The 25,336-nt window shown below is 33.3% G+C and overlaps 2 protein-coding genes across 4 annotated transcripts; both read right to left on the reverse strand.

Moving 5' to 3' along the window:
• Positions 1 to 24,872, reverse strand: LOC128987709 (gastrula zinc finger protein xLCGF3.1-like). 3 transcript variants are annotated; one of them, XM_054408702.1, is made up of 4 exons: positions 24,738 to 24,872; positions 15,876 to 16,009; positions 4,181 to 4,268; positions 1 to 1,880 (listed from the first exon to the last, which is right to left on the reverse strand). In XM_054408702.1, the coding sequence occupies exon 4, from the start codon at positions 1,466 to 1,468 to the stop codon at positions 11 to 13; it is 1,458 nt and encodes a 485-aa protein (XP_054264677.1). In that variant the 5' UTR covers positions 1,469 to 1,880; positions 4,181 to 4,268; positions 15,876 to 16,009; positions 24,738 to 24,872; the 3' UTR covers positions 1 to 10. The 3 variants fall into 3 exon arrangements, with proteins under 3 accessions (XP_054264677.1, XP_054264678.1, XP_054264679.1); XM_054408703.1 differs by lacking the exon at positions 4,181 to 4,268; XM_054408704.1 differs by lacking the exons at positions 1 to 1,880; positions 4,181 to 4,268 and having other exon boundaries at positions 11,489 to 16,009.
• On the reverse strand, positions 19,108 to 24,731 carry LOC128987707 (zinc finger protein 624-like). The gene has a single exon (XM_054408701.1). It carries the CDS (start codon positions 24,340 to 24,342, stop codon positions 22,876 to 22,878), a length of 1,467 nt encoding a protein of 488 aa, XP_054264676.1. The 5' UTR covers positions 24,343 to 24,731; the 3' UTR covers positions 19,108 to 22,875.
• Positions 24,873 to 25,336: the final 464 nt, after the last annotated feature.

The raw sequence follows: 25,336 nt of genomic DNA on the forward strand, positions 1-25,336 counted from the left end.
ATATAATACACTAATGAGGTCGCTCTCCTGTGTGAACCAATGTATGATACTTCATGTTGTCTTTGGTTTTGAAGGATTTTCCACATTTAGTACATTTATGAGGTCGTTCTTCTGTGTGTACTAATTTATGTCTCTCCACGTGGTTACTGGTTCGGAATGATTTTCCACATACAGTACAATGAGGTTGCTCTCCGGTGTGAAACAATGTATCAATCTTCATATCTTTGATGCTTTTAAAGGATTTTCCACATGTGGTACACTTGTATGGTCTCTCTTCAGTGTGAACCAATGCATGAAACTTCAAGGTATCCTTGGTTTTAAAGGATTTTCCACATGTAGTGCACTTATGAGGTCGCTCCCCTGAGTGAACCAATTTATGAATCTTCAAATTGCTATTAATTGTGAAGGATTTCCCACATATAGTACACTTAAAAGGTTGCTCTCCTGTGTGAACCAATGTATGAATCTTCATATTGCTAATGGTTTTGAAAGATTTTCCACATGTAGTACAATTATGAGGTCGCTCTCCTGTGTGAACTAATGTATGAATCTTTATATTGTCCTTGGTTTTGAAGGATTTTCCGCATATAGTGCACTTATAAGGTCGCTCTTCTGTGTGAACCAATGTATGCATCTCCATATCTCTGTTGCTACTAAAGGATTTTTCACATGTTGTACACTTATGAGGTCTCTCTCCAGTGTGAACAAATGTATGATACTTCAAGGTGTCCTTGGTTTGAAAGGATTTCTCACATATAGTACACTTAAAAGGTCGCTCTCCTGTGTGAACCAATGTATGAATCTTCATATTGCTAATGGTTTTGAAAGATTTTCCACATGTAGTACAGTTATGAGGTCGCTCTCCTGTGTGAACTAATGTATGAATCTTCATACTATCATTGGTTTTGAAAGATTTTCCACATATAGTACAATGATAAAGTCGCTCTCCACTATGTAACAATATATGTTTTTTCATATTGTCTTTGGTTTTGAAGGATTTTCCACATATAGTACAACTATAAAGTCGCTCTCCACTGTGTACCAATGTATGTATTTTCATTTTGCCTTTAGTTTTAAAGGACTTTCCACATATAATGCACTTATTTGGTCGCTCTTCTGTGTGAACCAATGTATGAGCCTTCATATTGCTACTGGATGTGAAGCATTTTCCACATGTAGTGCACTTATGAAATCGATCTCCTGTGTGAACTAATGTATGAATCTTCATATAGTCCTTGGTTTTAAAGGATTTTCCACATATAGTGCACTTATAAGGAAACTTCCCAGAATGTGTCAACAAATGATACTTTACATGAGTTAATTGAATAAATGTTTTATCACATGACAAACATCTAAAGGGACGCTCACCCGTGTGTAAATATATATGACACTTCATTGTTGATAGAGTTGAAAAAATCTTTCTACATACTGGACACTCAAGGGAAGGCTTTTTAGTGATCTTTAACATGTTTATTTTTCAATTTCTGTCTTCTAACTTTTTAGAATTGCTAGAAAATAATTTGAATTAGTCGGTTGGCCTTGTATGTCTATTTCTGTTGTTCAACTTTTATGTACATGTATCAATTAACTTTAAAACAACTGTTGCTCAAACATTGTGATGTTTATTAAATAGCTTACAGCATAGCCTAATCAATGCAATTTCATTGTTTTGCTTGACTTTAATGTTCCATTATATTAAATTAGCATACTTCTTAAAAAAAGTTTCTTCTAGGTTTAATTTTTCCCCAAATAATATTGAATCAGCCATATTAAAGTCATGTATAATTTAAATTGTTATGATCTTTCTTGCGTCAAATTTATATTATCTTTCTTGCTTTATGAATTGAAATTCCTTTTCCTCTTCAAATCTATTGCCCTTTCTGAAAAAAGACCATAACTTATTAATACATTTGTTGTAATAATTTGCGAATTTTTTTGTTCATTTAGTTTGAACAATGATTTCAAAACATTACATGGCATTTTGTTTTAAAATACCTTTTTGAACGTACATTTACATAGTCATAGTAATATATTCTTTACTCGAAAGTACATGTTGGACATGAATGGCGTTATACAAATTGAATGAAATGTTTAAAACTTCTATATCTGAAGAAAGTTAAATAAAAATGCAAATCTATTAACCTACAAATTTACAACATTCAACCATCAAATTCATCTAGGGAATAGACAGGCTTGGATAACACAAATGTGTTTAGTTGTTTTTAAAATGTTTAATTGTCTGTTATTTGTAAAAAGAGTATCAGCCAGTAAAATGTTAAGCTTGACTGTCTATTTTATACAAGAAGCATATTGTCCTTTAAATTCTTGTGTAATAGTAACTTACTTAACCAGCAAATTTTAATACATCTCAAGTATTAACAGTTAGGCCTATATTAAAATCTTTAATAGAAACTGTGGCATTGAAACATTAAAAACCGTATGGAATAGCTCTATCTGAAATTACAAAAATGTGGGCTAGTGAAAAAAGTGTTAGCCTAAATACAAAATTTAATACCATTGAGTCTAAAAATCTGAAATTTAGATGCATTTTTCCCTTTTGGAACACATAAGGCTCCATCCAAACTCTATAGTTTGCGTGTCACTTATTTAGAACATTTGACTGCAGCATAAATTGCTATGTTTTAAACATATATAATACTGAACTAAAAATTTAACAATTGAAACAGAATTCAAAGGTTTGAACATCATCATACATTTTAGGAAAAAACGTACAGTCACTTCTCTTGATGTAATATAGAAATCTATGATAGACTAAAAATACTTATTCATAGAAAAGTAAACAAACAAAACTAATCCAACAGCTGATGTATCTTCAATATTTTAAATGTGATAAAATACTTTAATTGAAGTGCCTGTCCATAAGAGAAGGTTTTTCGAAAAACTTATATTTTTTGGGGAACTTTTCCATCAAGACCTTTCATTCAAGAGTATGCAGTTGATAGGTGTACAGCTTATGGTTTTCTCAAAAATTCAAATGCATCCTAGCTTTATATAGAGTACGAAGGGGGGGGGGGGGGGCGAGCCATGACTCGGTATGTTTATTTTGATTATAAAAGCAATATCAAGGAAACTCGCGTTTTCTTTATAACTAATTTCGGTTTTTATTATTTAAGTTTCAGTGGAATTTCAATTTATTATGATGGAAATAACACATTAGTTTGATTTAATTCTACACATTTTTACGCTGTAAATAAATAAAACAAATTATAAAAAATAAACAAGTATTTTTATATACCAGTTCCTATAGTAGGAATTAAATATGCAACCACAGGTTTATACATTAGCAATCAGCTACAATACCATTAATAAAGCATAGTACAGTGTATGTGTGTTTCATTTATTGGTGTGATTTATTTCTTGGTTCTAAATTAAAATATTTCTTTAAGAGATGGATTAGCTAAAGCTGTGATGATCACTTGTTGAAGGTAAGCTAATATAGTTATCAGCATTGTTGTAATTATAAACTGAGTCTGAGCCAATAAACTCAAAACGATAATTAATTAGCGAACACGTTAGAGTCCCGGACTATCTCATTGTAGGCTAGGCTAATTGGACAAATTTTAAGGTGTGACTAATTTCAGGTGAGACGACTATTACACATTATTTCACTAAGCCCAAATTTTAAAATTTAATTTTGTCTCTCTACCCGAAATTTCATCATAACACATAAGTTCGATTCAAGTGTATATTGCTTACTATAATGATTATTGTAATACAATTAACTTTAATGCTAATTCAACTGTATATAGCTGTCAAAATTATGTAAACAATAAAAGAATGAAAATAATTAAAAAATCTACCCTTAGATAAAAGTGAAACATTGAGTTGACGCCAGTGCACTAAAACGTCACCAATACGAAACACTTATCCCCAACTAACACAATAATAGCAACAATAAACACATGTTACAACTGTTACAAGTATTTTGTTGACTTTTCCTTGTTATTTTGTCCAACCGACATAGATACTTAGCAACCCATAAGGCCAATGTAATTTTTTTTAATTTTCAAATGAGTTGTGTAGCAAAATACAAATTTTCCTGAGGTAGTGGCTGTTACCAATCACATTTTTAGGATTAAATGTCCCTAGTTCCAAAATTGATTAAAAATCCTTACGCTGGGATTGGTAACTTATATGACAGACAGACAGAGAGACTTACCGGTAGCTCGTATTATAGTTTAGGATATAGATGTATCAGAGTCATAATCGCAATCAGAAATCTAACACAAGAGATACTGCTGTAAATCCTGAAAATAACATAAAAGTGTTGCAAAAAATATTGACAAACAGTAATTGTGAAACGAAAATACAAGGTGTCTCAAGTTTACCAGTATCAAAATAAAGTTAAGTGGCTTTAGGGGGGGGGGGAAGACGATGTTAAAACGTTACTTTTGGTAACGATAAGACACTTCTTTTCATTCTCTTGAACATCAGATTGTCAGGCATACAATATTTTGTGCCGTAATGTTTTAGCTGGTCGCTGCTCCCAAAGTATGTTTGCTCTCACTGATTCTGCATTATGCATTTATCATTATTGCCTGCAGCAAGGTGCAAAAAGAAAGACAAACCTCTTTTAGTAACCTAGGGCCAATTTATTGTGTGATTTTTTTTACCTTAAACCAAAATCTGTTACTTTTCCAGATGAGTTGAAATAATAGTTCATTTTTCAACAATGACCGTCTTTAAATGTTTATTCATATATGGTAGATCTGGAGAAACATTCAACTAGATAATACAATAAAACAAGAATTTGAGCAGTTTTGGACGAAAATGACAGTATTTAAGCTATGATGAACAAAACTAATGTATGATATTCACAAGCTTATTAATCACACCGAGCTTCCAAACCTCAATCTCGCCACAGTTCCTTTGTGATTGACTAACCTAACCTTGATCTTGGAAAAACCTTAACTCATCATTCCTTTGCCGTAAAAATCCTAAACCTGGCAAAAATTTTCAATTGGTGACATTTTTTGCATACAAAAACCTGCACAGACATCATGTGTCATGCAGTGCAATGACATCAATCATTTTAATAAACCATTGTAGGCAAAGTAACAGAGATATTATGCACATGCTTCCATAGCTGGGCTGGATGCATACTAAATGTATAAACGCTCTGATTCTAAGACACCAGAGTGTTAATGTCTCAAGCAGCAAAAATGCTAAATGTCCACTACTTTCTGGAAAGCGACCCTCCTAAATAACTATTTAATTTGTCTTATTTTTGTAAAATGTAACCTTCATCTGTATTTTTACCAAAATATAAGTTGTATTGTTAAAGTATGCTATTAAACAACAGTGCAATACAATAAAACACAACTCATGTTTTATTAGCATTATTTCCTAACTTTGTTGGGCTAAGCATAGATTTTTTATAGAATAAAAATTAGGTGAATTTTGTGGAGTTCATAAGAGGGATTATCACTACTGTGGGTAGGTAGATTAAGTTCAATACATAAATTAAAGTCAAACACTTATGCAGTTAATACCTTTTAATTTGTGCTAGTGATACAAAAATTTACCAACTTACTACAATTAATATAGATAATTAGATAGATAATGTTAGATAATGGGACCTTGTGAGACATGTAATTAATATTATAGGTTTATCCTAATTCAAGATTTATTATGTATTCAATACATTAATCAGCCTCTCATTTTCATTAAAAATATAATAAAGTACAAACATTTCATAGATTTAAACTAAATATGTTTTTCTATAACCTGTACAGATAATGAGTTTTAAGGAAATGCTGTTTAAAGCCAGTTTAGGTACTAAGAGTGTGGACAGTTTCACAAGCTAAAATAATATAATATTTATCAAAATGTACATAAAATGTAAAAATTAACAAAAAATTAACATAAGTGGGTTCCCTGGATATAGGCAATACATAATAGAAAGATAATAGCTCTGTAAAGTAGCCTGACCCCCTGACAGGTCAGGTCATTTATAAAGGGTGTTATTTTTAAACACAAGCCAACTTACAAGGACCAAAAGACACTGTTTAACGGCAAAAAACTCACATTTTTGTATCTCTCTTTCTATAATTTATTGCCAATCAGCTGATAAGGTTTTTTGCATGGTTATCTATGAATTTTAGTGTTACTGTATTGGGAATTTATTGTGAATACGTCTCAACTGGGCATTTTCACAAGCTCTGTTTGAGCATGTGAAAAAATTATGATACTGTAATCTTATTTACAATAAATTATCAATAGCCACAGAACTCTATAGATAAAGTAAACCATGCAAATTAGCTAATCAAAGAAGCAATGAAGTTGAGAAGACAGAGATACCATCATATAAGCAGATTCTGTTGTAAAAAGGTGTCTCACTATACTGTAGTTGTAAAAACACTGTATTTAAGTTGTGAGATGTCACATGTGTGTAAAAAACCCTATAGAATATTAATTCATATAAATTAATAAACAGTTCTAGATACAAAGCGTTGTACAGGGTGACCGACAGAAATCATTCTTTTATTAAGTGGATAGTTGTTGTCAGGAGTAGGAGGGGATGTCATTCAATGCTGTATATTCTCCTATTTTATTGGCCATGAGGCATTGGACGGTAAACACCATACGTTATGAACAACTATTATGAATACATACAAAATGTTGTGCCTCAAGGCAGCACAGGGATTTTTTTTTTAATTCCCTTTCATCTCGACGTAATTATACATTTTTCAAGCAAAAAACAATTCACAAGTGAATTAAAAATTTTAGAAAAGAGAATCAATCCGAAAATAGAAGCTGCTTGGCCAAAAAGATAAATGTTATGTTGTAGATTTTTAAACGGCTTGGCAAGCTTTAAATATGTACAATTGTTGATGTGCTCAAGTGTTGATTTTTTAGGTCACAGGCAAGACATTTGAGAAACAATACATACCTTTGGCACAAGAAATAGAAAACTTTAAATGCTGTCAGCAACAGTGAAATATTCTAATGTTTTGTGTTTATAATGAAAAGTTTTGTGTTTCTTGTACTAGCATGGACAGGTAGCAGGCTTACCTGAAGAGATAAGCCTGCTATCTACTCAAAAAATCCTAAAAACCTAGGCTCCTGTGCTCTATGTTACACCCTTAACTTCAATGTGTACCTTTGTTTATGTTCAACAAGATCCACCCCACATACTATCCAGTGGCGCACCCAGGGAGAGGGGTAATTTTGGAGGCTTAAGACCTTTGGGGTTAGCTCTTTACGGGGGTCAGCCGTATTCATACATTTTTCACTAATTATTAAAATATCAAACTTTCAATCAATCAATCTATCAATTAATTTTCTTTATTGAGATTTCTTTAAGAAATACAATAGTGTAATATACATAAATCTATTGTTACAACAGGTGTAAGGGTTATTTTTACCTAACAGTTGATTTTGTTTATAAGAGATATTTATTTTGTGAAGGAATAAACGTTTTATTTTGTTTCTTGTCTTTAATTATTCCTAGGGCCATAAACCCAATTGTTTAGTTAGAAATAGGATTATTATTTATTCAAATAATTCTAGTATTATTGGTACATTTCATTGGAAGTTTAGTTGAATTTTTTGAATGACAATAGTATCAGTCTTAGGGGGTGAGAGAGAGAGAGAGAGAGAGAGAGAGCAAGAGAGAGAGAAATATAGAGTTAGAAGTGAACAGTGAGGTAGCGGCCGAGCTTATCAGCTGTTAGGGCAAAGGTCGTGTGGCAACAAAACTGTGCTGCCGAGCCTACCTAACCTGCCTCACCCCTACACCCCCTGCCACTGGAAGGTCCTATATAAGCAGGTGCATTTGAGGCACTAGAGAGTGGATGTTTGGACTAGTGATGTGACGAGTCGGGTACTTTCCTGACTCGAGTGACTCGACTCGCCAACTGCCGTGAATTCGAGTTACGAGTCGAGTCAGACTCAACTCGAAACTCGACCCGAAACCAATGCATCATGTGAGTCTGCAACGACTCGGAGTCGACCAATAGGGTTATAGTTTTGTGAGTCGGCCGACTCGGTAGCGGCCAATAGCGTATCAGCTTTACGAGACGTTTCGAGTTTGTGTAAGTTCGGCATTCTCCGTACGAGTTCGTTTTGTGGATCGTGAAGGGTTATACTCGCACTCGGCCAATAGGGTTTCAGTTATACGAGTCAACTCAACTCGCGTTCCGCCAATAGCGTTGAATCTATGCTAGTTGACTCGTAAAGCTGTGACGCTATTGGCCGAAAGCGAGTAAACTCGAGTCAACTCGTTACGTCCCGAGTTCGTTAAGGTTCGGCTTTCTCCTTATGAGTTCGGTTTCTTGACTCGGCTTTTGCGATTCGGACTCGTAACGTTACGTGTTCGTGTAGCTTCGGCAATCTCCGTACGAGTTCGTACCAACTCGAGTTGTGGATGATATGACTCGAGTTGACTCGACTCGGGTCTTGACTCGAGTCAACTCGACTCGCCAACTCAACTCGTCATATCACTAGTTTGGACGTCGGACAGCTCACAAGGTAAAAGGTAATTACCGTCATAGTTGAATATACCGCGACTTAGCCATAAGCGTGACTTAATAAGTTGTGCTTATAGTAAGTAAGTCATAGGCCCGAAGTGGATCGTGTCGGTAAGTAGAAGCTCGAGGTTGTTAGGCATACTAAGCAGCCCCATATTAGTATAGTAAGTTCTTCTCAAACGTTATAACTTGGGCAGAACATTCGACGGGACGGCATAAAAGGTAGGTACCGTGAGGGAATACCTTGCGGCGAAACTCGGCTGCATCAAGGGGACATACCCTGCCACAGCAAAGAGAAGGTAGGTACCGTGAGGGAATACCTCGCGGCGGAGTTAAGCTTATTGGAGGGGCTACACCCTGCCACAGCGAAATGTGTTCAACAGGATTTGGACTAGGGGACGAGGTAAGTACCATCTCGTGTACTTGGTGGCCGCAGACTGAGCTTAAACTTCGAGATATATAGATCAGGAAAATCTAGATTTAGGCTAACTTTAGACCCCTGGATAGTTAGACACCCATACCCTGAACTATCTGTGAATTTTGTTATAAATCAAAATGTATCGTTAAGGGTAACCATCCCTCACACAGAATATGAATTGAATACAGCAAGGTATTCCAGGTGAAAAAACCACCAGGATATATCAGGTGTTTTTTAACGAGTATTTAAAGGCAAATGCGGTAGATTCTACAATATTTATTCTCGATCACCCTTTATAACAACATAAAAGTTGATGAAGATTTGTATCTTTGCAATATTTTACTTTATACGATTATTTATATTCTTGTAGTATTAAACCTTGCAATTGATTGCTCTGCTTTTCCTACACCTTTGCTGCAATCAACATTATTACAATTCATGGCATATATTATAAAATCGAATAAAGTTACCCTCCTGTGTGATCTAATGTGTTTATCTTATGTATCTGTTGATTTTAAACAATTTTCCAAAAAATGTAGTAAAATTATGAGGTCGCTCTCCGGTGTGAACCAATGTATGATACTTCATGTTGTCCTTGGTTTTAAAGGATTTTCCACATATAGTACATTTATGAAGTCACTCTTCAGTGTGTACTAATTTATGTCTCTCCACATGGTTAATGGTCCGGAATGATTTTCCACATACAGTACAATGAGGTTGCTCTCCGGTGTGAAGAATGTATGAATCTTCAAATATTTTAGGCTTTTAAATGACTTTCCACATGTAGTACACTTATAACTAGTTTAAGGTCGCTTTTTGGTGTGAACCAATGTATGCCTCTTAATATCTCTGATCCTTTTAAAGGATTTTCCACATGTAGTACACTTATGAGGTCGCTCTCCGGTGTGAACCAATGTATGAAACTTCATGGTATCCTTGGTTTTAAAGGACTTTCCACATATAGTGCACTTATAAGGTCGCTCTTCTGTGTGAACCAATGTATGTATCTTCATTTTAGTAATGGTTTTGAAGGATTTTCCACATGTAGTGCACTTAAAAGGGCGCTCTTCTGTGTGAACGAATGCATGAGCCTTCATATTGCTACTAAATGTAAAGCATTTTCCACATGTAGTGCACTTATGAAATCGCTCTCCTGTGTGAACTAATGTATGACTCTTCATACAGTCCTTGGTTTTAAAGGATTTTCCACATATATTGCACTTATAAGGACACTTCCCAGAATGTGTCAACAAATGATACTTTACTTGAATTAGTTGAATAAATGTTTTATCACATGACAAACATCTAAAGGGACGCTCGCCCGTGTGTAAAAATATATGATACTTCATTGACAATAGAGTTGTAAAAATCTTTCTACATACTGGACACTCAAGGGAAGGCTTTTTAGTGATCTTTAACATGGTTATTTTTCAATTTCTGTCTTCTAACTTTTTAGAATTGCTAGAAACTAATTTGAATTAGTCGGTTGGTCTTGTATGTCTATTTCTGTTGTTCAACTATGTCTATTTCTGTTCTTCAACTTTTATGTAAGTGTATCAATCGACGTGCTCTTGCTCAAACATTGTGATGTTTATTAAATAACTTACCACACAGCCTAATCAAGGAAATTTCATTGTTTTGCTTGACTTTCATGTTCCATTATATTAAATTAGCCTACTTATTTAAAAGGAAAAGATTCTTCTAGGTTAAATTTTTTCCCAAACAATATTGCATCAGTCATATTAAAGTCATGTATAATTTAAATTGTTATGATCTTTCTTGCGTTATGAATTGAAATTCCTTTTCCTCTTCAAATATATTGCCCTTTCTGAAAAAGTCCATAACTTATTAATACATTTGTTGTAATAATTTAGGTATTTTTTTGTTAATTTAGTTTGAACAATGATTTCAAAACATTACATGGCATTTTGTTTTAAAATTCTTTTTGAACGTACATTTACATAGTCATAGTAATATATTCTTTACTCGAGAGTACAACATGTTGGATATGAATGGCGTTATACAAATTAAATGACATGTTTAAAACTTCTATATCTGAAGAAAGTTAAATAAAAATGCAAATCTATTAACCTACAAATTTACAACATTCAACCATCAAATTCATCTAGGGAATTGACAGGCTTGGATAACACAAATGTGTTTAGTTGTTTTTAAAATGTTTAATTGTCTGTTATTTGTAAAAAGAGTATCAGCCAGTAAAATGTTAAGCTTGACTGTCTATTTTATACAAGAAGCATATTGTCCTTTAAATTCTTGTGTAATAGTAACTTACTTAACCAGCACATTTTAATATAACTCAAGTATTAACAGTTAGGCCTATATTAAAACCTGTCATAGAAACTGTGGCATTGAAACATAAAAACCCGTATGGAATAGCTCTATCTGAAATTACAAAAATGTGGGCTGGTGAAAGTGTTAAATACAAAATTTAACACTTTTGTGTTTGTACTATTTGAGACATGTAATTACATGTCTTTGTTGGGCTGGTCGCTGGTGAATGGTGTGTGGTTAAGAAGAGGGATTATCACTAGGTAGATTAAGTCAAACACTCAAGCAGTTAATTAATAAACTTTTAATTTTTACTAGTAAGTTGTACATAAATTAATAAAACATACTTTAATTGTAGGTTTATCCCAATTTTAGATATAATGTGGATTCATTCAATACATTATTTAACCTCTAATTTTCATTAAAAATATAATATAGTACAAAGATTTGATAAATCTACACTAAATACATTTTTTTTACCTGTACAGATAATGAGTTTTACTGAAATAGTGTTAAAGCCAGTCTAAGTAGCCTAGGTACTAAGAGTGTGGACAATTTCAAACCCAAAAATGAAATAATATGTTTATGAACATGTACATTAAATGAAAAAATTAACAAAAGCTGAACATTACTACAGTACGGTCCACGAAAGTCTGCAGTTTACCGAGGAACCTAGAAACCACGTGACTTCGAAGGAGCCACACAAGAAGACTGAGGACAACGCATTGTTGCCAAATCTAATAATACCAGCTTATTTAAAAAATATTGTTTAGTATATTTTAATATTAGTGTCGAACATTGGTGAACGGGCGATTTTGCAACGTCGCGCTAGTCAATTCTTGCTATTGGCTGCCGCCAACTGCAGACTCTCGTGGCTCCTTAGTGTAGGTTTTATGGATCAAGGCAATACACAATAATAAGATAAAAGCTCTTAGAAGGCTCCTGACATTACACAGGGTGTTTTTTAATGCAACTCAATTTGCAAGGACCATAAGACAGTTTAACAACAAAAACAGCTCACATTTTGATATTCCTGTATTCTTTATTTTAACTGCCAATCAGCTGATGATATGCATTGTTGCATAGTTATCTGTGAGCTTTACTTTAGTGTTAATGGGAATTTATTGTGAATAAGTCTCAACTGGGCATTTTCACATACTCACGCAAAACCCCTTATTACGTCTTATTTACAATAAATTATCAATAACGCTAAAACTCATATAGATAACGTGTAGGATTAATATTATCTGATCGGCAATGGAGTAAAGAATGCAGCCGGGATACCATTGTACGAGCTGGTTTTGTTGTTAAAAAGTGTCTCACTGTAGTTGTAATTATTTGATTGGGGTTTGAAAAAAACACCCTGTATTTAAGTTGTCAGATATCATTTTATGTATGTAAAAAAACTATAGAATGTTTATTTATCGAATTAAATAAACAGTCCTAGACACAAATAAGCGTTGAGTAGGGTGACCGAGGAATCAGAAGATTTTAAGCGGATAGTTATTGTCACGAGTAGAGAATTGAACACCTTACGTTTACCCATTATGAATATCTGCGAAATGTCATGTCTACAACAGCGCAGCAAGTATTATACGCTATGATATAGTTTCCAGCCATATTACAATTCTCAAGTAGGTTAACAATTTGAGGAAAAGAAGATCTATTCGAAAAAAAGCAGCTTGGCCAAAAAATAACCGTTACGACGTTTTAAATTTTGAAACGGCTTGGCAAGCTTTAAATAAGTGATGGATGATAATGATGTGTGTGTAAATGATGTGCCCAAGTAGGCCTCTCTTTTAGGTCACAGGTGAAATGTTAAACAAACAATAAATAAATTTGTTTATTTTAACAAGATTCACCGTACATGCTACCATTGGTCATTGATACTACTCACTCAGGTTTCAGAGGCCGAAGTGTGTATTAGCATTGACTTTATATCTTCTTATAAAGTCAATGGTATTAGGTTCCTAGGAAGGGTTATTTGACGTTTCCGTGATAGTATTCTGTTGCGCAAACGTCACGAGATTTGTGCGGTGAACCTTTGTTAAGGTGTTCCCCTTAAGGAACCCCAAACTCTAATGGATCTTAGAGGACGACATTAAACAGGAAGAATAGCGAAACAATTTTTGGCAGCCATGAAATACTGAAACGTCTAATGGAGGAATTTAAGAAAATGATTCAAACCTGCTAGAATTAAAGAGAACTCTATATTTGATATTTACTACAAGTAAATGATATCTTACAAGTGTAGCATAAAAAGTTTTATAAATAGTTAATTTCTTAGATGGCATGAGTTTAAAAACATCAAAGTTGTAATTGACACAAAATTTAATAAGTAAATGCTTACTTTAAAAACGTCCCATTTAATTTCAATCACCCTATATAACAACATGAAATTTGAAGAATATATTGCACCAATAGTTTTTCGAATATAGGCTTTTGGTTATGGAAGACTTTCCGCTTGTATCTAACTTTTGGGTCGCTCTCTGCTATCAATGAATTTTTCATTACACACCATTGTGTTAGAAGGATGTTTTGCATGTATTACACTTATGAGGTCACTCTCCTGTGTGAACAAATGTATGTTGCTTCACATTTGTGTTACTTTTAAAAGATTTACCACATGGAGTAGACTTATAAGGTCACTATTCTGTGTGTACTAATTTATATCTATTTACATGGCCCCTGGTTTGGAATGATTTTCCACATACAGTACTAACAGTAGTACATTAATGAGGTTGCACTAATTTTGGTCTCGTTACGTGGCCACTGGTTTTGAATGATTTCTCCACATATAGTAATTGTACACTTATAAGGTCGCTATCTTGTGTGTACTAATTGATGTCTCTTCACATGTTTACTCGTTTGGAATGATTTACCACATACAGTACATTTATAAGGTCGCTCTCCGGTGTGAACCAATGTATGTTGCTTCATAACCTTAATAGTTCTGAAGGGTTTTCCACATGTAGTGCACTTATAAGGTCGCTCTCCTGTGTGAACTAGTATATGAATCTTCATATTGTCCTTGGTGGTGAAGGATGTTCCACATATGGTACACGTATAAGGTCGCTCTCCGGTGTGAATAAAAGTATGAGTCTTCATTTTATATTTGGTAGAGAAGGATTTTCCACATATAGTACACTTATGAGGTCGCTCTCTTGTGTGAACTAATGTATGTATCTTCATATATCTGTTGCTTTTAAAGGATTTTCCACATGTAGTACACTTATGAGGTCGCTCTCCGGTGTGATCAAATGTATGCATCTTCAAATCTCTGTTGCTAGTAAAGGATTTTCCACATGTTGTACACTTATGAGGTCGCTCTACAGTATGAACAAATGTATGATACTTCAAGGTGTCCTTGGTTTTAAAGGATTTTTCACATGTAGTACACTTATAAGGTCGCTTTTTGGTGTGAACCAATGTGTGTAGTTTCAAACCTTGGTTGCTTTTAAAGGATTTCCCACATATAGTACATTTATAAGGTCGCTCTCCTGTGTGAACCAATATTGTATGATTCTTCAAGATGTACTTCTTTTTAAAAGATTTTCCACATGTAGTACATTTATAAGGTCGCTCTCCTGAGTGAACCAATTTATGAATCTTCATATTGCTAATGGTTTTGAAAGATTTTCCACATGTAGTACACTTATGAGGTCGCTCTCCGGTGTGAACTAATGAATGAATCTTTATACTGTCCTTGGTTTTGAAGGATTTTCCACATGTAGTGCACTTATAAAGACACTTCCCAGAATGTGTCATCAAATGAGTCTTTACTATACATAATTTAATAAATGTTTTCCCACATGTCAAACATCTAAAGGGACGCTCGCCAGTGTGTAAATATATATGACACTTCATTGCCATTAGAGTTGAAAACATTTTTCTACATATTGGACACTCAATGGGAGCTTTTGTTGCGATCTTAAACATGTTTTATTTTTAATTTCTAACTTCTAACTTTTTAAACATGCTAGTAACTAGTTGGCTTTGTATGATATGTTAATTTTTGTATGATTTAATATTTAACAGTGTAAAACATCTCTTGTTCAAATATTATTATGCATATTAAATACTACACAACACACTCAAGGCATTTTTCCTAAATTGCAAGTATCTTTATATTAAATTAGTCCACATATAAAAACAAGTTTGTTCTAAAATTCATGTTGTTTTCAAACAAAAATGCATCAGCAAAAAAATTAATTATCAATACAGTAGAACTCCAATTATCCGAACTCCAATTAACCGAATCTCCAATTATCCGAATCGCTTACTTCAACAATTTTAAAAACGTAAAGCTACAGTAATTAGTTTTGCAAAATATCAAAGAATTGTTATTAAACACATTTAGCCAGTGTGTAATTTTTTCACTTCTGATGGAACGCCAAAGTTACACACTGGCTAAACTATTAACTTAATAACATGTATAGAACACTTGTACTAAGAGCATTGTAAACTGTAAAAATGTTCTGATTTCATTTATTATTAATTAAAAGTTCACTTAGTACCGAAAATTAGGATTTATCTTTAAAATTCCCGAAATTCCGGTAAAACTCCGATTATCCGAATATTTGATTATCCGAATGGGGTCTGGTCCCTATTGATTCGGATAATCGGAGTTCTACTGTAATAGATTAAATTCAAGTTTTACATATTGAATAACTTACTTTCATTTGTACTTTTAGTGTAGTAAAAACTTAATCTTTTTAGCTGCTGTTTTAAGTATTACATCAGATTATTGATAATATCTTTCTTGCGACATGAATTGAAGTTCTTTTCCTCTTCAAATCTATTGCCTTTTCTGAAAAAGACCATATTTGATTAAATATATACATTTGTTGTAATAATTTAGGTAATATTTTGTTTATTTAGTTTAAACAATGATTTCAAAACATTACAAACATTTATAGGTACTAGATCCAGATCATCATATTAATGCAAAATCAGAATCATCAATGCAATTAAAATTTGTGTAATCTAAGTAAGTATAATGTCAATTAAATAATAATCAGGTTTTTAAATATTTTTTGAACTTACGGATAGGCCTACATGGATGCTTCTACAAATTGCATGGATTGAAAGTGAAAGCTCTCAAGTTTGGTTTGATAAATTTGCTTAATATGCTGCCTGTTTGTAGGAAAACATGTTTACAATCTATGTTGCAACACTGCACAAACGTTGCTTAGCATATCACAGCCTGCTGTTGACACTACAACATGAATACTTTCTCACAGCTAGGAGGGGTTTGAGCTAATGACGGGATGTCCTTTGTATGTCCTTGTCCTTCACATAGCGACAGAGAAAGAAATCCCAGTAAAGGTCTGAGAACAGGGTGACCACCTTAGGTCATCCTCAGCACAGAGGCCAATCCAACTATCAGGGAGTCTCTCATTTAAATAACTTCGGACATTGCAGTGCCAATGAGTTGGAGCCCCGCCCTGCCCTAATGTGTTGAATGAACATGTCTTCCATGTCCTCCACAAGTGGAAACAACCATTGCTCCAACATGTCGAGAAATGCAACATCAGTTACAGTATTTTCTGCAAAGACAAACGGGACATTCACTTTGGTCTTTGACACCGCAAAGAATACATTCAGTTTCTGCGAATCCCTCTCAAGTTGAATGCGGAGCCTCAGATGACCAAATCCGCAAATTATACTTGTTAACCTTTTCACTAAAGTGGAAGTTTGCGACTTCATCCCTAAATACCAAATGAGCAGAAAAATTTTCATCTTCTAAGTAGTTTTGAAGTTTTTGCATATCTCTTTACGTTTTAGAAATCATTCTGCTGTAATTCCTGAAGCAGCTGTAGTCAATAAGGCTTAATGTGCAGATTTTTTCGTAAACCTTCCAAACGGTAGACTTAGGTCAGCCAAGTTCACAGCTAGCATTTCTTACAGACTGTTGAGACTCTGTTTCGTAGCACTGCCTGACCCTTTTTATTTTGTCGACAGATAAACTTGGTCAACTAGGATTCTTACGTTTCAGCAGGCTTTCTTTAGTTTTTAATTGTCGATAACATTGCAAATTGCTCTTGTTAATTCGAGCAGATCTTCTTAAATGTCTAATGACCTCATGATGGATGGTTATTAAGGAAAAACTGTTGTCATATCTTAGGAAACAGAAATTGTTGGTTCAATTGTAGGCATTTTAAAAACAACTAATGAAAGTAAACAAAAGGGTAACAATGAACCCCACAAATAACCTAAAAACTATAGCCTATTATATTAAAATATTTCATAGAAACTGTGTGGCAATGAAACATAAAGAACCGTGTGGAATAGCTCTATCTGAAATTACAAAAATTTGGGCTAATGAAATGTGTTAAATACAACATTTAATCCAATTTAGTCTAAATATCTTAAATGTTCATTAAGAAATATTACACTTAAGGTGATGATGTAAAATGTTCAACAACTATTACTACAGCCAAGACCACTCCATACATTACTGATAAAAAACAATTTTTAATCAATGTGAATAATGGGCCTATTTCTATTTCACATTCAAACAGCCCTACAAAAGAGTAATACAAACCCCGCCAAATCACTGTATGAAGACTTTTATCCCCAGATTCTCATGTAGGAGATAAATTTAAAAAAAAATGTAAATGAAAACCTTCATCTGGCAATGTAACCCATTAAAAATTACAATCAATTGTTACTTGAAGATCAAAGAGAGCTAAAGTGTGCTAAAAATACTGTACACATTATTTAGCACCCGTATTTAAACTGTGCTAACAATAAATCACCCTGCATAGCCACTGTAACAACACCCAGCTATTCTCATGTTAGGACTAACACAGAAAATGTTATGTTTTAATGCAGTTTTCTCAAACGACACATTCAATAATGAGTGATCTATTTATAATAACTAGTTGTTAAGCCTGTGCCTCGCCAAAGGGAGAGAACACATAAGAAGATATGACGATTCTTCACCACCTTGTCCAATGCAAACCTCTGGAAGAATATGTGCTTGTCCTTGATGTAAATGAATTTTATCAATGTACATGTCACAAGAAAAAATACTCTATAGATGTGTTTTTAGAAGCAAAATACAAATTCTCCTGAGGTAGTGGCCATCACCAATCACATTTTTAGGACTAAAAGTCCCAAATTCTAAAATTAAGTAAAAGTCCTTACGCTGGGATTTCAAGGTATATATTTCAGACAGACGAACAGACTTATCTTGTATTATAGTTTAGAATATAGATATACCAGAGTCATCAAAATAACATAAATATTAAGTAGAGTCGCAACCAGAAATCTAAAATAAGAGGTATTACTGTCAGTCCTGAAAACAACATACAAATGTTGCAAAAAATATTGACAAACAGTCATTGTGAAAAGAAAATACAAAGTGTCTCAAAGTCTACCAGTTGATCAAAATATATTTCAGTGACTTTAGGGGGGGGGGGAAGACTACATTGAAACACATTACTTTGGGTAACAATAAGACAATACTTTTCATTGTCTTCAACATCAGATTGTTAGATACTGAGTGTAGGAATGCTCTGATTCTAAGACAGTGGTGTAAGCAACGTCCCAAGCAGCAACAATGCTTAATGATTGCTACTTTCTGGACAGCCCTCCTATCCTAAATAATTATTTAATTTGTCTTATTTTTGTAAAATGTAACCTTCATCTGTATTTTTACCAAAATACAAGTTGTATTGTTAAAGTCTGCTATTGAACAACAGTGCAATACAATAAAACACAACTCATGTTTTATTTGCATTATTTCACAACTTTGTTGAGCTAAGCATACATTTTTATAGAATAAAAATTAAGTGAATTATGTGAGGTTAAGAAGAAGGATTATCACTAGGTAGGTAGATAATTCAATACATGAATGAATTCAAACACTCAAACAGTTAATACCTTTTAATTTTTGCTAGTGATACAAAAATTAACAAACATACTTAAACTAATATATTAGATTGTGTACTACATATGTGAGACATGTTATGAATAATGTAGGTTATCCCAATCAAAGATTTAATGTAGATCCAATACATTAATTGATCAACCTCTTATTTTCATTAAAAATATAATAAATTACAAACATTTTGATAAATCTACAGAAAATATGTTATTTTTTACCAATACAGATAATGAATTTTACTGAAATACTGTTAAAGCCAGTTAAGGTACTAAGAGTGTGGACAATTTGACAAGCTAAAATAATAAAATATTTATCGAAATATACATAAAATCAAATGTTAAAGCTAACAAATGCTTAACATTTGTGGGTTCCCTGGTTAAAGGTAATACATAGTAATCAGATAATAGCTCTGGAAAGCCTGACCCCAGGCTACTAAAATAACAGATCAGGTCATTTTATAAAGGGTGTTAGTTTAAAACACAACCCAAATTACAAGGACTATAAGACGACAAAAAACTTACATTTTGGTATATCTTTCTATATTTTATTGCCAATCAGCTGATATGGATATTTGCATGGTTATCTATGAATTTTAGTGTTACTGTATTGGGAATTTATTGTGAATACGTCTCAACTCGGCATTTTCACAAGCTCTGTTTGAGCATGTGAAAAAATTATGATTCTGTAATCTTATTTCCAATAAATTATCAATAGCCACAGAAATCTATAGATAAAGTAAACCATGCAAATTAGCTAATCAATGAAGCAATGAAGTTGAGAAGACAGAGATACCATCATATAAGCAGATTCTGTTGTAAAAAGGTGTCTCACGATACTGTAGTTGTAAAAACACTGTATTTAAGTTGTGAGATGTCACGTGTATGTAAAAAACCCCTATAGAATATTAATTCATATAAATTAATAAACACTTCTAGATACAAATCGTTGTACAGGGTGACGGACAGAAATCATTCTTTTATTAAGTGGATAGTTGTTGTCAGGAGTAGGGTGGGGGGGGGGGGGGGTCATTCAATGCTGTATATTCTTCCATTTTATTGGCCAATTCACAAGTCAATTAGAAATTTGAGAAAAAATAGAATTAATCAGAAAATGGAAGCTGCTTGGCCAAAAAGATAACTGTTACATTGTAGATTTTGAAACGGCTTGCCAAGCTTTGAATACGTTAGTGTTTATAAAATGTGCTCAAGCCATTTTTTAGGTCACAGGTCAGACATTTGGTTTTGGGCTTAAATCCCCTAGCACAAAGAAATACCTAGGATTAGCTCTTTACGGGGTTTAGCTGTATACATTTTCTACTAATTTAGTAAGTTTTGAAATATCATTGTAGCTGTATTGTTCAACTTGAATTAAATACAGCAAGGAACAGGTGTTTTTTTAGAGTTGCAAAGAGACAGCACAGCTCCATGTTCAACCTCTTGTGTAAGAAATTGCATCATAAATTGTTACCAATAGCAACCAGCATTTAGGAGTACAATGTATGTTATGGTGTTGTCAAGGTGCTTCTGTAGTCTGAAAAGCTAGACTAGTAGTGACGGATGATAAAAGAGGCTTTAAATATTAACAGAGAAATTGAAGTCACTAGTATGCTGATGTAATATCCAGTTCTGCAGTACAATATAGTAATACTAGATTTATAACAGCCATATAATGGACACAGTTGATACTTAGGAAGCCCCTCCCAACCAAAAACCCTGGGTCCGCCCCTCATACTTAACCATTGATACTACTAAGGATTCAATGGCCTTGGTGTGTATTAAGTTTCTATGAAGGGTTATTTTAAATTTCTGTGATATTCTGTAGCCACAACATCAAGAGATTTGTGCGGATGTGAATTTTTTATTGATATGTTCTTCTCAACGAACCCCAAACTCTGATGGATCTTAAAAGGACGCCATTGACCAAGAAGTGGCAGAAACATTGTTGATGGCTGTGAAATGCTAGGACGTGTAATGGAAGAATTGAAGAAAAAATTCAAACCTCCATGAGTGAAAGTAAGCTCCACCTGATATTTTTTCTAAAAGTTAAGGATATGCGACAAGTGTAACCTACTAGTGCATTTCTTAGATGGCAAGAGTTTACAAATATAAAAGTTATAATTATTTACAGTACATCTAATGAGTAGTAATGTTTATTTTTAAAAGGTCCGGTTTATTCTCGATCAACCTTTATAACAACACGAAATTTGATGAACAATGAAGATTTGAACAACACGAAATTTGATGAACAATGAAGATTTGTATCTTTGCAACATTTTATTTTATGACAATTATTTAAATTCATGTAGTGTATTAAACTGACGGTTTTTCGAATCATTTCTTATTTCTTATCAATTATGTCTTACAGTTTGTTGTGCTGGGCAAATTCACCTTCTAGCAAATATATATTTAAACAGCAAAAAAAGGCCATCAGAGTCATTGCCGGCATCAGCTCAAGAAAATCATGTAGATCCAGTTTTAAGAAATTCAAACTTTTGACCCTTCCTGCTCTTTATATTTTACACTTGGCACTTTTCATTAAAAATAGGGATGGTCAAGTCTCGAAATTTCGGGAAATTTTCAATCTCGTTACACGAGACGAGATTACTTTTTGGCCGAGATTTTTATCGAGACGAGAATAAAAAAAAAAATTAAATAAAAAAAAATTAAAAACGCCTGCAGAAAGTCAATGCAATACCCGCAATACAGGAGCGTGTTGTAGTTGCGTTTTCTTTTCGAAGGCGTTCTTATTTAATTAATTCTTTTAATGTAAATATTACTTTAATTCTTTTAATGTAAATATTACTTTCATTATTTTAATAATATTACTTTAATAACATTTGAGAAGTTTTGTTAAGAGTAAGCAGTGTGAGGAATGTTTTATTACTATAAAAAAAGTCAAAACAAGTAATTATTTTATAAAAATTAATATTGCTTTTATTTTATGATTTATTTTATTTTAGGATAAGTTGAACTCTATCCTAACTGATATCACCATGTTTCCTAATTGTAGGCATTTTTAATAAGTTAGGCGTGATTAATAAAAAAATGTTATGCTGATGTTATTTAATGAAAGATTGTAAATATTCTTGCCTATTATCATTATTTTAGTATTTAAACAGTCATCTAACAATGTTACAAAATCAGGTAAAAATTTTGAACGTGCATTTCTCGTTGTGTATGAGAAGAGAAATCTCGTCTCGTCTCGTCTCGAACTAAAAATCCAATCTCGTCCATCCCTAATTAAAAACAACCTTTATTTATTTGAAAACTGTAAAAAAAACTCATAATTATGAAACTAGACACAAACAACTTTTGGAAATTCAAAGCCACAGATTAGCTTTGTTTCACAATGGGCCCTATTATCAATGCATACAAGTCTACAACAAATTGTCCTTTTATTTCACAGACCAGTCTTTGACCTTTAATAATTTTAAGAAGAAACTTTCAGAAAAATTGATTGCACTTCGTCCTTATGACATGAATTCATTTTTATCCTGTCAACTATAATTTTAATATTTGTATATATTTATTATGTGTAAACTATTTATAATACATGATTTGTACTGACATGTCACATATTCATTGCTAATATTCAGCCTCTGTAATGTGAATTTTTGTGATGAATAAATTTGATTGATTGATTTATTGAATATTTGTTGATGGTTTTGAAGGATTTACCGCATGTAATCCAACTATGTGGTCTCTATTTGGTATGAAGTAATGAATGTTAATTCATTTCAAAAACTGATTTTGGGGTTTTTCCTATGTAGTACATTTATGATGTCACACTCCGGTGTGAACCAATGAATGATGATTCTTCATTTTGTCCTTTCTTTTAAAGGATTTGTCACATATAGCGCATTCATGAGGTCGCTCTCCTGAGTGAACCAATTTATGAGTCTTCATATTGCTATTGGTTGTGAAGGATTTCCCACATATAATACACTTAAAAGGTCGCTCTCCTGTGTGAAGCAATGTGTGTCTCTTCATTTCAGCAATGGTATTAAAGGATTTTTCACACATAGTACACTTATGAGGTTTCCCTCCTGTGTGAACTAATGTATGTATCTTCATATATCTGTTAGTTTTAAAGGATTTTCCACATGTAGTACACTTATGAGGTCGCTCTCCGGTGTGAACCAATATATGCATCTTCATATCTTTGTTGCTACGAAAGGATCTTCCACATGTTGCACACTTATGAGGTCGCTCTCCTGTGTGAACCAATGTATGATACTTCATGTTGTCTTTGGTTTTGAAGGATTTTCCACATTTAGTACATTTATGAGGTCGCTCTTCTGTGTGTACTAATTTATGTCTCTCCACATGGTTAGTGGTTCGGAATGATTTTCCACATACAGTACAATGAGGTTGCTCTCCGGTGTGAAACAATGTATGAATCTTCAATGTATGAATCTTCATATCTTTGATGCATTTAAAGGATTTTCCACATGTAGTACACTTAAAAGGTCGCTTTTTGGTGTGAACTAATGTGTGTTGTTTCAAACCTTTGTTGCATTTAAAGGATTTCCCACATGTAGTACATTTATAAGGTCGCTCTCCTGTATGAACCAATGTATGCATCTTCAGATCTCTGGTGCTTTTAAAGGATTTTCCACATGTGGTACACTTGTATGGTCTCTCTACGGTGTGAACCAATGCATGAAAATTCAAGGTGTCCTTGGTTTTGAAAGATTTTCCACATGTAGTGCACTTATAAGGTCGCTCTTCTGTGTGAACTAATATATGATTCTTCATTTTGTCCTTATTTTTAAAGGATTTTCCACATACGGCACATTTATAAGGTCGCTCTCCTGAGTGAACCAATTTATGAATCTTCATATTTCTATTGGTTGTGAAGGATTTTCCACATGTAGTACACTTATGAGGACGCTCTTCTGTGTGAACCCAAGTATGTTGCTTCATTTTAGTAATGGTATTAAATGATTTTCCGCATATAGTGCACTTGTGAGGTCGCTCTCCTGTGTGAACTAATGTATGAATCTTTATATTGTCCTTGGTTGTGAAGGATTTCCCACATGTAGTGCACTTATAAAGACACTTCCCAGAATGTGTCATCAAATGAGTCTTTACTTGACATAATTTAATAAATGTTTTCTTACATGTCAAGCATCCAAAGGGACGCTCGCCAGTGTGTAAATATATATGACACTTCAGTGTCATTTTAGTTGAAAATATTTTTCTACATATTGGACACTGAAGGGGAGGTTTTTTAGGGATCTTAAACATGTTTTAGTTTTCAATTTCTGACTTCCAACTTTTTAAACATGCTAGTAACTAGATGACTTTGTATGTATTTTTAAATATGTCTATTTTTTGTAGGATTTGTTAAATATTTAACAGTTTAAAACATCTCTTGCTTAAATATTATTATACCTACCTTACTTTTCAATGAAATGGCGACCATTTAATTTAATTATGTGTATCATACAACATATAATAAGCATACTCAAGGCAGTTTGCATAAATTTTACCTCTTTACCTCTAAAAGTACCTCTTTATTAAATTAGTCCACTTATGAAAAAAAGTATCTTCTATTTTCACGTTGTTTTCAAACAATAATGCACCAACCAATAAAAATTATCTACAGTTTAAATTCAAGTTTTACATAGTGAATAACTTACTTTCATTTGTACTTTTAGTGTAGTAAAAACTTAATCTTTTTAGCTGCTGTTTGAAGTATAATATCAGATTATTGATAATATCTTTCTTGCGACATGAATTGAAGTTCCTTTTCCTCTTCAAATCTATTGCCTCTTCTGAAAAAGACCATATATGATAAAATATGTACATTTGTTGTAATAATTTAGGTAATATTTTGTTTAAACAATGATTTCATAATACTACAAACATTTATCGGAATTAGATCCAGATCATTATAATAATGCAAAATCACAATCATTAATGAAATTAAAATTTGTGTAATCAAAGTATCTCTTGATACTGGCTGCATTTCTTGATATAGAAGGAGCTTTTGACAACACTAGTACTCGCTCTATTGTATCAAGGCTGGTGTCAAGAAATGTGGAAAGCACTGTAGTGAGGTGGATAGGCAACATGCTCGAAAGTAGGAGAGCGCAAGCTTCTCTGTGTGAGACGGTGAGAGAGATCAAGGCCGAAAGAGGGTGTCCACAGGGTGGCGTCTTGTCACCAAATCTGTGGAACCTGGTGGTCGACGATCTCCTGTCCGAGCTCAATACACAGGGCATGTACGCTAAAGATA

This window comes from Macrosteles quadrilineatus, unplaced genomic scaffold (genome assembly GCF_028750875.1).
Source record: "Macrosteles quadrilineatus isolate MER2022 unplaced genomic scaffold, UCM_ALF_1.0 Scaffold_2__2_contigs__length_208266976, whole genome shotgun sequence".
In the NCBI taxonomy this organism is placed as follows: Eukaryota; Metazoa; Arthropoda; class Insecta; order Hemiptera; family Cicadellidae; genus Macrosteles; species Macrosteles quadrilineatus.